At 45.1% G+C, this 13264-nt stretch overlaps 1 protein-coding gene across 34 annotated transcripts in view; it reads right to left on the bottom strand.

Annotated features, from left to right (window-relative positions):
- Positions 1 to 13264, bottom strand: part of PKHD1 (PKHD1 ciliary IPT domain containing fibrocystin/polyductin) — a 524425-nt gene that overhangs the window by 340592 nt on the left and 170569 nt on the right. For 32 of the 34 annotated variants that reach the window (XR_016234007.1, XR_016234005.1, XR_016234006.1 and 29 more), the window contains one exon: positions 12775 to 12987. Coding sequence is in view for 24 of the 34 variants with exons in the window: in XM_089333174.1 (XP_089189300.1) it covers positions 12775 to 12987 (213 nt within the window). In the remaining 10 variants the exon portion in view is untranslated. Of the gene's footprint in view, positions 1 to 6937; positions 7509 to 12774; positions 12988 to 13264 lie in introns of those variants that run through there. The other 2 variants (XM_089333195.1, XM_089333194.1) reach the window with 1 other exon arrangement.

The raw sequence follows: 13264 nt of genomic DNA, 5'->3' as shown, positions 1-13264 counted from the left end.
TATTGGAAAGCAGGGTAACAGAGTGGGAGGAAGGGAAGGAGGTTAGGAGGGATAGAGAGGAAGAGAGAGAGGCTGTGGGGGCCAGAAATAGGGAGACAAAGAAAGAGAGTGATGGATCTTTCATGCAGTTGTTCATTCTCTAAACAGTAGTAACAGCCAGGGCTGGGTCAGGCCAAAGCCAGGAGCCATGAACTCCATCTTGGTCTCCCAAGAAGATGTCAGGGACTCAAATACTTGACACATAATCTGCTGCTTCCTATGTTCATTAGCAGAGGATGAATCAGAAGTGGAGTATCCAGGACTCAAACCAGCACTCTGAGGTGGGAGGTGGACATCCCAACTGCTGTCTCTCAGTGCTGGTCCTGAAATAGATATTTCTTGAAAGCCAACTATGAGTCAAGGCAGTGATCTAGCAAATGTAGATTTCACGTAGATGAAAAAAAATACTGAAAAATTTCTGCCCTCAGGATATATATAGGAGATAGATAGTAGACAGGTAGGTAGGTAGGTAGGTAGATAGATAGATACACTATAGATTGTACTGAGACAGTGGAATAAGTATAATAAATATGATAAATAAACCGCATGTAATGCTATGGCAGAAGGAGGGATGTACAATGGAATGGTGGGAATGTTAAAAATAGGTCAGAGGTCAAACAGCCACTGGGAAAGGGAAAAAATTCCTTTTCACCCCATGCCACAGGGCCGCAGTTCTTCCCCTGTGAAGGAAGAGTTTGGCTGGAGAGGAAGCCAACTCAAGGGGAAATATAACCAAGAGTTTCAAAGCAACAAAGTCTTAACGATTTCATTGTAGCACCTGGACTCAGCTGTGCCTCAAGTTTTTTCAGTTATAGGAGGCAATAAATGGCCCTATTTTTTGTTTGAATTGGGTTTCTTGTCACTTGCCACCAAAAAAGATCTGATGAATGCCAACACTTTCAAGTATATATAGAAACTTGAAGCACCTTACAATGTGTTTCTAAGTGGGGTTCCTGCTGTATTTGGATTATTGAATAGCTAGAACTCATTTCTAATTAGCAGTATACATTTACATATAAACACCTAAAATTAAAAGACCTTAAAAACAGCATGTTTACTTAAATGTGCTTAAACAAGTTCCTTAAATGTGGTTTATACTATTAATTAAAGGAACCCTTTCTTAAAAATAGTTCCAAGGTCACTCGTGTTCAGATCAATGAGATTCTAGCAGATATCCTTCTGCCACTGTGCACAAAACAGTTGCATTTTGTACTTTTTTGAAGCATTATTAGAACAAAGAAGACTCCTGTCTTTGCTTTTGTTCATGATGTTGGTTATATTTTGGACTAATCTTCCTCTGTTCTGAAGGGAAAACTAGTTATCTGTTCACTGGCCATCCTGGCACCCTGAGGGTTTCAGGTACACTGGAACCATCCTGACCAGTGTCTACCGAGCAGTGTAACTATGATCTGCCATGCCTACCAGCTGCTCAGATCCCCAGAGTTGTACTGAACTTTGTTTAAATTTAAGATTACAGAAATCAGCAAATAGGCCTTACATTTTCCCCATCCTCCTTCCTCTATGTCTCCCTTCTAACTGCCACCTCAGCCATCCCTGGAGCAAACTCTGCACCCCTTCAGTTATGTGAGTAACTAAAAGAGATTTCAAAGAGATCCTTGGGTTTGAGGATGAGTTAACAGCCTGGGCTAGGTGGACATGGTCTTCACCTCTCCTTCCTTTAGAGGGAGTTGTGGGTGCTTCTCTAGCTTCTCTTAGCTTTTCACTAAAGTGAAAAAAGAGGGCTTCATGAGTACTGATCATAGAGTTCCTGTAAGAACGGGAGACTGGCTGAATTTTCCCAGGTTGAATGTCTGCATATGCAACATATTTGCTAAGTTGCTTCTGTCTATCCAAGCAGGGGCAAGAATGGGAAGGGGTATAGATGGAAGAGCACAAGGAGTGATTACTAGGACATCTTTGGTGTGGCCATTTCCTTAGGATCAAGTGAACTCTAGAGAAAGTGGTTTGGTTGAATTAACTTTCTGGTATCCCACTCAAGATCAACTCCAGGGTGGAAGCTAACCCCTTTGCAAACGCGGGTGAGGCTTCAACAGTGGAAAATTGTAGAGTGGAAATCTTCCTACAGGGCCCCAACATTCTCATGCAGGCATCTTAAGAGAAAGGATAAAAAGTCAGCCAGTACCATCCAGAGAGACAGCAATACACAACAGAGGATACCATTGTGCAGTTAAAAGTTTGTTAAACTTCTTATCTTACCTCTGTTGTCATTGAGAGAATATAAACTGAAAGGAAAGAGAGAAGGAATGGAACATCCCCTGCTGCTCCAAAACACTTAAGCTACAACCCTGATGGGAAGGAAAGGAATGGTAAACCAAGGTGAGACTGACACTTTAAACTGGACTAATTATGACTGGCCTTTTTAACATCTGATAGCAGCTGGAATGCTATGGTGCCCAAGGTGTTAAAGGACAGGAAAAAATTATCCATCAAATATAGATGGAAATAATGACTAAAGAAAAATTGGGGCTGTTGTGAGTCAGACTTCTGTCTAGAAGGTTTGCATCTCCTAAACACCCTTAAAAATGTACCTTTTCCATTTGTGTAGCCCTGTGGCAGATTTCTACATCATACCAGCTCAAGTTTACCCAGGAAATTCCAGAAACCATTTTGTGGTAATAAATGCTAGAGGAAGGCACAGAACCTCTACCTCTTCAATAGTGTAATGATGGAATCCTGGAAAGGAAGAAGAAAAATCCTAATATGCATATATCCTAGAAAATTAGATTCCATGAAGTTCCTAGGACAGAGCTTTTCAAATTCCTGGCAACAATGAAATGTTATATTTTGGGTCTAACTGGAGCAAATGTTTTCAGCAATAGATATATGTATTTACCTCTTCTGCCATTTGATGGGACATTTCTATGTTCTAAGCTCTGTGCTGGGAATAAAATGGGCATTTTTGCTTACCTGGTCTCACAATATGCTTCATTCAGTCTAAAGGAAGCCTAAATGTCACACAGAGTCTGCACAACAGTACATACTATATTATATGTGAATATTTCTGCCAATGAGCTTTAGTCACCTAGAGATTTCAGAGACTGAGTCAAAAGGTTAAGATTTTAGTTAAACTACTCTTCAGGAGACCTGTGGGTTTTTTTCTGCTAGATATACTCCTTTCTGGGGCTAGATACAACTTTTTCTTTACGTGAATAGTTTCCCAAAGCATACACTTATGTACACACATGCCTCCCCCAACCTCCCCCCTCACATACACACACATGCAGAATCCCACACCTACATGGCCACCTCTGGAGAACAAGAACTTGCATCTTCTCACACGGTCTTGCCTTCTTGGTCACAACAGTTGGTAAATGAGTGAGATGGTGACTTGAGGGGGGAGTGGGGATGATCACAGTACATGATGTAAACACACAGGGTAAATCAACCAGCAATGGATATTTTTTTAAAAGAACACAGAGATCCCTATTTGGTGGTAGAAAATCAAAGTTCACTTGAATCAAGAAATGTCCAAAGCCAAACAGAGCAGCCAACAAGAAATAGGAGAAAATGAAACCCAATACCTTACAAGAGACCCAGAGGTGGGAGACAGAGTGTCCTGATGCCACGAGTATATCTGGTGGCAGCTAGAGCCAACGTCAGTTGCATTCCTGCACATGCTGCAATTTGATTATTAGAGATTATAAATCCTTTGTTTTACCTAGCGTTTTTACACTATGCTTCTGTCCCTTAAAACCAAAGAATTTCAGAGTAACACAGTTACATACAAAAATACATTACAGCAATGATTTTTTTACAACCTAAGGGAGTGAAAGAACAAGAAATGGAGGAGTCATGGTCTGGAAGGAGCCGTGGCAAGAGGAGATGCTAGAAGTGGAGGAAGGAAAGGACCGGAAGTGACTGGTGCACATGACAAAGAGAAGAGTCCTAAAAACAGATTGCTGCATTGAAAGGAACTGTCATGAGATGAAAATGGGTTCCAGGAAGCTTCATCCTACATCAAAGAACAGGATATATACAAAACGCCCTGGAGCTTAGTCAGGAATCACACAAGCAAAGGCCCTGGATCCCTCAAAAGAACCCATACAGTATGGTTTAAAACAATGACCTCGTAGGGGTTTTTTTAATCACAATTTTAACAGTGGAACTCGTTCTTCTAATTACTTTGAACAGAAATATGCAACAAAGATAAAATCTAGGAATCAGGCACTTGAGAAATTTAAACTTCTATTGCATGATTCCCAAATATTTCATTGCTTGTGGAGGCCCTGATCCAGGAAATATCTGGATTTTATGGAGCCTAATATGGGAGCCACTGACCAGGAACACGAGCCTGCCCCACATACATTGTTTTGGCCTGATACTCTCAGCAACTATAGGAAGAAAGCATAAAATACTTATAAGAAGCATGAGGTTTAAACACAGGCACTAGGTATTTTAGAAGGCAAACAAACCATATCCAAACTTGCTGATGCCTATCCCTTTTTTCTTTATTCCTACCAAACTCTTACATTCATAACAATTGCACTGGTGTTTTCCTCAAATATGCCCTATAAACTAGTTCTCAGAAATTTCCATCTATACTTAATGCCTGTATCTTACAATCTTTTGAAAAGGACAAAGACACAAGCCCAGTCAATGCCATAAGATTCCTTTTCTCTTGAGAAACTGTCAGCCAAATTTCTCTGGGAGGAACTAGAAATGAAATGAGAGACATTGATAAATTTCCCTGCTGAACAATCAATAAAAACCCCACCATTCTGCTCAGACTCCCACTGTGGAAGCAAGAGCCATAATTACATTGTCAAAAATTCAAGTGGCCCAGGCTGACAGCGACCCCCTTGAAAAGTGACAGGTGATTGGCACTCTGTTTGGGGGGTTAACCTGGACTGGCAGACAAGGTGGGTGAGACAAAAGGCAAGAGAGAAATTTCCTTATTGACTACAATCACCCAAATCCCAGACTACCTCTCTAGAGGAATCCACAACGTTTAGTCATATTAACATAACCAAGTGAGCAGCTGACAGAACTCTCTAAACAACCTCCACCAGAGATTTGGAACACCCCTGTCTTGATCCACTCCCAGATAGACTGAAAAAGACAGAAGTGTGTGTGTGTGTGTGTGTGTGTGTGTGCATGTGCACACATGTGAGCACTGCAGTACACAAGTGTAGATATATAGTGTAGAAGCATTTGAGCTTTTCTGCACTAAAAGAAATATGTGAAATCTGCTTTCAACTCCATCTTTCCCTGTGACAGCTGAACAGCAAGCCTATTTGCTTAGTGATTTTAATCTATGATAAAAATCAGCTGGAGCATAAGAGTTACAGAGGGAACAATGAAGAACAAGATGGGGAGAGGTAGATGGGGGGGAGCATATTACTGACACGCAGACCTATTTGTGCAATTCAATATGATCCAAGCTGGAGTTTAATCAGGATCCGTCAGTTGCTTACTGCTGGATATTGGAGACAAATGCCTGCTAAGGGCCTGACTTGCTGGGTAGGAGTCTGAGTCTGGCTACACGGTACCCCTGCAAACAGTTTCTATGAAGCCTTCATTGTGACCATGCCTGAGAATGGAGGCTATCCACAGCTGGGAAGCAGTTGGTCCACCAGAGATTAAAAATCTCAAGGTGTTCTGTGGGTGTTGGGTGCAGGGCAGAGGATGCTGGGGAAGACTGGCACCTCCTGGTCCCAAAAGCTAAAGTCCTTCTAGTCTCAGATTAGTATTGAGGAGAAAAACCTCTAAGCAAAGCTAGCCCCATGTCAAACTTTAAAATAGAAGACTTCACTGTACCCTTCCCACATTCCCTTTCCCCCAAAAGTAAACTTGAAGTCAATAGTACTAGGGACTCAGGGCTTAGGGGAAAAGAAAAATAATGTAATCAAAATAGTGATAACTAACATTGCTTGCATGTTATTGTGGGTTCTATACTCTGTCACCTTCAGGAACACTAAGCCTACAAGGTAGGTTTTCCTACTTTTAACAGAGATTAATTTGTCCCAGCTCATAGCTGATACATGTTTTAATACAACTAATTTCTGATTCTGAAACTCTTAACCACTAAAATCAGTATATCTTCACGTGTAGTCAGCAAGTTATCTGAATCAAAGTCCCTAAGGATCCCACTGAAATGCACATTCCTAGGCGCCACTCTGGCCCACACACATCCCACTGAATAAGACTCTGAGGATGAGGTCCAGAAGTCTGTATTTTAAAAACACCCCTACCAGAGTCTGTCGTGCACCAGCGTTGGTGACTGTCCTCACTACACTGCTCTGGGAAGCTCAGTGAATGTTGGTTCATTAAGGACCTTCTGGGTACAAGGCAGTGAATCACGTTACTCCCTACTTTGCATACTTGACAGCAAAAGAAAATTAGTTTTTCCCTAATGTCCCAGTGTCACCAGACCCACCTTTGGCCCTGGGAAAAGGCCAGCGAAATTACGTAACGATTTTAAACATGATATACCACCCTGCCCGAGGGGGAATCTGTTTGAGACCTCAGGTGGTGAGGAATGGTGAAGGGCAAGGATTGATGGGGCACACGTGGGGCTGGGACTCTGACAGATACAGTGGGAAGCGAATGCCTCTCACCCAAACGGCCAAGCTCTTTTCCACATGGTATTTCTTTCTAGTGAATGAGATGTGGCAGCATCACATCAGAAAGGCAGCAGTTTGATTTCGCCAGTGTTCACTGTGCAGCTCTGTGGTTCACATGAGAGTCTAGTGACTCCTCTGTGGGAAGAGCCTTGGGCGGTGGATTAAACAGTTGTTGATGACAGTCAAGTCTAGGAATACAGGAAAGGCGAGGTGCAGGAAGAGGATCAGGAGGATTCAGAGGGGGATGATAGAAGAAAATAAAAGGGAGAAGAAGAAGAGGGAGGAGAAATAGAAATGAAGAAAGCACAGGAAGAGGAGGTCTCCCATTCATTTATTCCACGTGACTGGAGTAAAAAAAATTTTTTTTACCTTTCAGAACTCTCAAAACATGTTAGAAGCGTCAGCTTTGCTTTAATTGCTTCATTGTGACTGTAAGCAGCAGCACTGGGGATTTTCTTAACTTGATATTTGCTTACTCACAAGTGCAGGGTACATTTACAAAGTTTAACTCACCAGTTCCTCCATTGATTTTTTTTTTTTTTTTTTTTTTTTTGCTGACAGGCAGAGTCAGGCAGTGAGAGAGAGAGACAGAGAGAAAGGTCTTCCTTTTCCGTAGGTTCACCCCACGATGGCCGCTGTGGCCGGCGCACCGCGCTGATCCGAAGCCAGGAGCCTGGTCCTTCCTCCTGGTCTCCCATGCAGGTGCAGGGCCCAAGGACTTGGACCATCCTCCACTGCACTCCCGGGCCACAGCAGAGAGCTGGACTGGAAGAGGAGCAACCGCAACCGGGACAGAATCCGGCACCCCTACCAGGACTAGAACCTGGGATGCCACAGGCGGAGGATTAGCCTATTGAGCCGCGGTGCTGGCCCCATTGATTCTTTCTAGTAAAGCATGAGAAAAGAGAAGTGGTCAGAATGAAAGAGGCAGAGTAAAGGAATTAGGAGAGTTCTCACCTTTCTTCATTTGACTTCCACTCTACACCTCATCCTAGGAGGTAAAGGCTCTCAAACCTGGGGACCCCAGGATCCTTGGATGTCCTGTGGCCTGCTAAAGCCCTAATCTATTCCTGTTGTTCTACACCTATGTTTTTTCAGTGGTAAACCGTAGCACTTTGGACTGGTGTTCTAAGTGACCACTGGACTAAAGCTAATTTTGAAGTCCAGGACTGATGTGTGAACAGATGGAAGACACCCATGTACCCTGGACTACAATGTCAGGGTAGGTGCTTGCTGATGATAAGAGGAAAACAAATCTCTTTGGAAGAACATAAGAATAAACACAGTAGGCATTTTGAATTTCTGTCCAGATAGCTATGGATCTTTAAACCTTACAAAATTTGGTCCCCTGAGTCTAACACACTGGCTGACCCATGATCAATATTAATTAACACTTGAGGAAAAGATCTTCCTTCCATGGCCACTGTTGTGGCACAGCAGGGTAAGCTACCTTTTCCATATTGGCATGCTGATTGAATACCCAGCTGCTCTGCCTCTTTTTTTAAAGATTTATTTCTTTAGAAGACAGAGTTACAGAGAGAGGTAGAAACAGAGAGAGAGTGAGGTCTTCCAACCACTAGTTTAATCCCCAAATGGCTTCAGAGGCCTGAGCTGAGCTGTATTGAAGCCAGGAGCCAGGAGCTTCTTCCGGTCTCCCACGTGGGTGTAGAGGCCCAAGGACTTACGCTATCCTACTCTGCTTTCCCAGGTGCATTAGCAGGGAGCAGGATCAGAAGTGGAGCAGCCAGGAGTCTAACTGGTGCATATATGGGATGCAGGCACTGCAGGTTGGGGCTTTACCACACTGTGCCACAGTGCCAGCCCTGCTGCTCTGCTTCTAATCTGGCTCCCTACGAATGCATCTGGGAAAGCAGCAGAAGATGGCAGACCCAGATGGAGTTCCTGGCTCATGGCTTCAGCCTGGCTCAGTCCCAGCTGCTGCAGCCGTTTAGGAAGTGAACCAGGGGATGAAAGATCTCTGTCTCTCCTTCCCTGTGTGTGTTGCTCTATATTTCAAATAAATAACAAAAACTTTAGAAATGTATTAAAAGATCTCGCTTCCCCAGTAGTAAGTCAAAAGAGAGGAGAGAGTGCTTGCTGGTAGTTAATGATTGAGGCCCACAGTTTGTAACACAAGAGTCAGGACAAAGAAAAATGACAGACTCTTCAGCACAATCACATAACCACATGGGAGAAGAATTATTCAATAATAAGAGGCAGCTTATTTTGTCATGCAAACATAAACCTGCCAATGCAGATGGCATCATGCTTTTTCAATTTTTATTTTGTTTTCATTTTATTTGAAAGGCATAGACACACACACACACAGAGAGAGAGAGAGACAGACAGGCAGACAAAGATTTTCTATCTGCTGGTTCACTCCCCACATGTCCACAACAGCCAGGGCTGGGCCAAGCCAGAGCCAGAAGCCCCAGAAATCCTGTCAGTCTCCCACATGGGTGACAAGGGTTAAAACACGTGAGCCATTACGTGCTGCCTTCCAGTGTGTGCTTTAGCAGGAAGATGGGTCAGGAGCAGTGTTAGGACTTGAACCAGGCACTCCTTTGTGGGATGCTGCATCTCAAACCATGACTTAACTGCTGTACAAAATACCTACCCCTGGAGCCCATAACTTTAATCTGTCATATACTAAACAGTCATCAATTTATACTTAGAGTTTCCGATTAATACTAAGGATTGTCCTGGCAGATATAGTAATTTCCTGACTCTCAAGAGAAAAGTATGTCCATTTTGCAAAGGGTAACTGGATGATTAGAAAGTCAATATGATTGGAACAGAAATAGACTATAGTATAATCTCTATTTTTCTCCTAGGAATTTATGATTACCCAACCCACCTATAAGAAGATTATAGGTAGAACTGTAATTGAACCATATTCATGGATATAGAGAAGAGGGCTCAACAACAGCTCCAAAATAAAGTCATTTCTGTTTTGTTTGTGGTGCCAGGCTATTGCATGTAGAGACAACCTCAGTACATGCTAAGTAACTGTATCCATCAGTTTTCACTAGATTATGCTGTAGTTACAAATGCAAATCTCAGTGACTTATGACAACAGAGTTTTATTCCTCATTCACATCCATAATGGCAGTAGGTCAGCTCAGCTCTGTCCCAATGGGTCTTCATTCAGATTCTCAAACTGAAGGAACTGCCCCCCTCTATTCTCAAGTAGAGAGAAAAGAATAAAGTGGCTAAAGCATCACAACCGCTCTTAAAACATCTGTGGGGAGCAATCCGGACTGGACTGAGTTACTGGAATTAAGACTTATTCTATGCATCTGCTCTCCCACAATATGGCGCTGGGAGAGAAGTAAACAGCTTCCGCACAGCTGCCTCCAGTTCAACCAATAAACTGTAGGACTTGCTCCTGATTGGAGAGCAGCGTACTCGGCATGTGGGCAGCCGAGTTGGGATTGGCGGAGGAGGACTATGAAGGAGGAGAGAGACGGCATGCACCAGGAACATCTAAGGGGAACACCTGTGCAGTCCCCAGAGAGCCGGCCGGCGGTGTGCCGCTCCCCTGCGGAAGTGGGGAATGTGGCCAGGGGGAACCACCCTTCCACGGAGGTGGAAGGGACAGTAGCCAACCCGGGAAGAACCAGCAGCGAACCCGGGGAGGGCCGAGCAGACGAAAGAACAGCGCAGGGTCCTGTGTCGTTCCTCCACGAAGAGGGGGAGCGACATAATGGTGCCGTGACTCGGATATGAAGCCTAGGCAGGGTTTAGTGTCGTTCCTCCACGAAGAGGGGGAGCGACATAATGGTGCCGTGACTCGGATAGGAAACCTAGGACGGATAGGAAACTTAGGAGGAAAGAAATGGGAAAATACCGGAGAGAGAGACTAGCAAACAGCCTAGGGAAAAGCCGGACGAAAAAGGTGCCGGAAGAAGCTATTGAAAGCCTAGGCATAGACTCGGATACGGACTACGGGGGGAAGCTGGGAGAAATCTCTAAGGTCGAAAGCGAAAGTGAAAGCTAGAACAAACAGACTCGGATACGGACTGTGGGGAGAATCCAGGAGAAATGAGGGAGGAGTATTGTTGGAGGAAAGCTTGGGGAAACATACCGGGTAGAGAAAAATGTTAGGGAAATTGAAGCCGCGGGGGGCAGGCCGAGGCGGAAACGAAAGCCACTTTGGGATTCTCAAGTTAGCCCGGGAATAGGGGGCGAAAAGTTGAAACCAGAAGCAGAAACGTAAGCCAGATTGGGATCCGTCTGATTAGCCCGGGGAGCAAAGGACGGGAAGCCAAACCGTGGGGCGGAAACGTAAGCTGGGTTGAATTCGCCAGGCTAGCCCGGGGAACTTGGATTGAATGCTAGTGGTGGAGACGCAAGCTACGCTGTATGACTCGCGGAAGCCGCCGCGTGCAGAGAGAGCACGGGGCGTGAATAGATAGGGAACGCGGGGCTGGCGCGAGGCCGTGGTTCAGACGCGAAAGGGCTAAGTGCGAGACCGCGGAGTGTGCGCGCAAAGCCGAGCCGCGCAGATGAGAGAGACGCGGGCTGAAGCGGCTCAGCCAGAAAGCCGCCGAGAAATAGCCTCGGGGCAGGCGCAGCCGGGAAGCCGCGGGGATAAGAGAAACAAAAGTTTAGAAGTAAAATGAGAGCGGGAAGCTGCGGGGATAAGAGAAACAGAAGTTTAGAAGTAAAATGAGAGAAATAGGAATGCTGGAAGATAGAAGTAAAATGGGAGAAATAGGAATGCCCGGAGATAGAGAAATAGAGAAATAGAAAGGCCTCCCCTCAACATGGCAATGAGAAAGCTTGGATTCAGTCTGCCTGATTAGGGAGGCGGTGAGCACCTGCGGGCGGCTAGCAGCTTATGCGCCTCAGGTCACCGAAGACAGGCACGAATTAACATCAATAAGGCCTCTCCACAACACTGCAATGTGAGAGCTTGGATTTGGTCTGCCTGATTAAGTGAGGCGATGAGCACCTGCGGGCGGCTAGCAGCTTATGCGCCGCAGGTCACCGAAGACAGGCACGAATTAACATCAGTAAGGCCTCCCCACAATACAGCAATTAGAAGGCTTGGATTCGGTTTGCCTGATTGTTAGGGCTTGTAAGCCCCTGCAGGCAGAGCAGAGCATGCGCTGCAGGGCACCGAACACAGGCGCGCATCAGCGCCTAAAAACCTCCTCACAACATGGCGAAGAGAGGACCCGGATTCGGTTTGCCTGATTGATAGGACTTGTAAGAACCTGTGGCAACTCTAGCAAGTAGAACAGAGTGTGTGCCATGGGACACCGAAGACAGGCGCGTATCAACGCCAAAAAATAAAAAGAAAGGGGGATCTGTGGGGAGCAATCCGGACTGGACTGAGTTACTGGAATTAAGACTTATTCTATGCATCTGCTCTCCCACAATATGGCGCTGGGAGAGAAGTAAACAGCTTCCGCACAGCTGCCTCCAGTTCAACCAATAAACTGTAGGACTTGCTCCTGATTGGAGAGCAGCGTACTCGGCATGTGGGCAGCCGAGTTGGGATTGGCGGAGGAGGACTATAAAGGAGGAGAGAGACGGCATGCACCAGGAACATCTAAGGGGAACATCTAAGGGGAACACCTGTGCAGCCCCCAGAGAGCCGGCCGGCGGAGTGCCGCTCCCCTGCGGAAGTGGGGAATGTGGCCAGGGGGAACCGCCCTTCCACGGAGGTGGAAGGGACAGTAGCCAACCCGGGAAGAACCAGCAGGGAACCCGGGGAGGGCCGAGCAGACGAAAGAACAGCGCAGGGTCCTGTGTCGTTCCTCCACGAAGAGGGGGAGCGACAACATCCACTTTGCCATGTACATCATTTCTGCTTATTTCTCTGACCAAAGCAAGTCCACGGCTTAGCGTACTCTCAGTGGGCAGGGAAGGGCGGTCCACTCATAGGGAAGCATTGAAAATAACCAGAGTGGGCAAAGGTGAGTAATCCTATTATAGAAAGGAGAGCAAGTAATCTGAATCTGTAGAATACTCTGTCATAGGAATCATAGCAATTTTATTTGTTATTTAGGGAAATGGTGCCAGGTTGTAATTGACCTTATTGCTTCAACATAGAGCCAAAGATTTTAAATAGTTTTATCATTTGCCATTGCCCACAGATTTTCTAGACACAGATAAACTTCATTCTTTCTCTTTTACTCACCATGCAGGGAAAGAGTTCCATTCCTTACTGCAAGGAACTTGACTCCATAGGGAAAGAAGGTGGAAGAGTAGGAACTCCCATAGAGTTTGATTTGAGCTCTGCTTTGGAAGGGCTCAGCCTCAGATCCAATCCGGAGCTCTCCACCATCAGAAACAAGTATGGCATGGGCCCTGAGCTCGATGGGTCCTAGGTCCATGAAAACCAGCTTGCCTCCTAATGGGATGAACAAAACAAAAACTGTCAGTCACTGGAAGGCTGAGACTCACCCTATTTTGATCATTCCAAGGTTAGATGAAATCTGTGTTTGTAACCCCTGAAGAAATTTATACTTACTTTATATTACCCTCTCTTCCAGGAGCACAAAAGGGTAGATCAGATACCCAGGAGTAGAAGTGCTATGTTACTAAGCCAGTTTAAGCTGGCTATCATGAATCACTACAGTGTTACTTTTTAAAATATTTTTAAGATAATAATCTAAATGTTCAATAAT

This window comes from Oryctolagus cuniculus, chromosome 5, assembly GCF_051225735.1.
Source record: "Oryctolagus cuniculus isolate XC-2025 breed Fujian yellow rabbit chromosome 5, ASM5122573v1, whole genome shotgun sequence".
Lineage (NCBI taxonomy): Eukaryota > Metazoa > Chordata > Mammalia > Lagomorpha > Leporidae > Oryctolagus > Oryctolagus cuniculus.
Note: the sequence above shows the minus strand (reverse complement) of the source record. Positions and strands in the feature narration are given on the sequence as shown.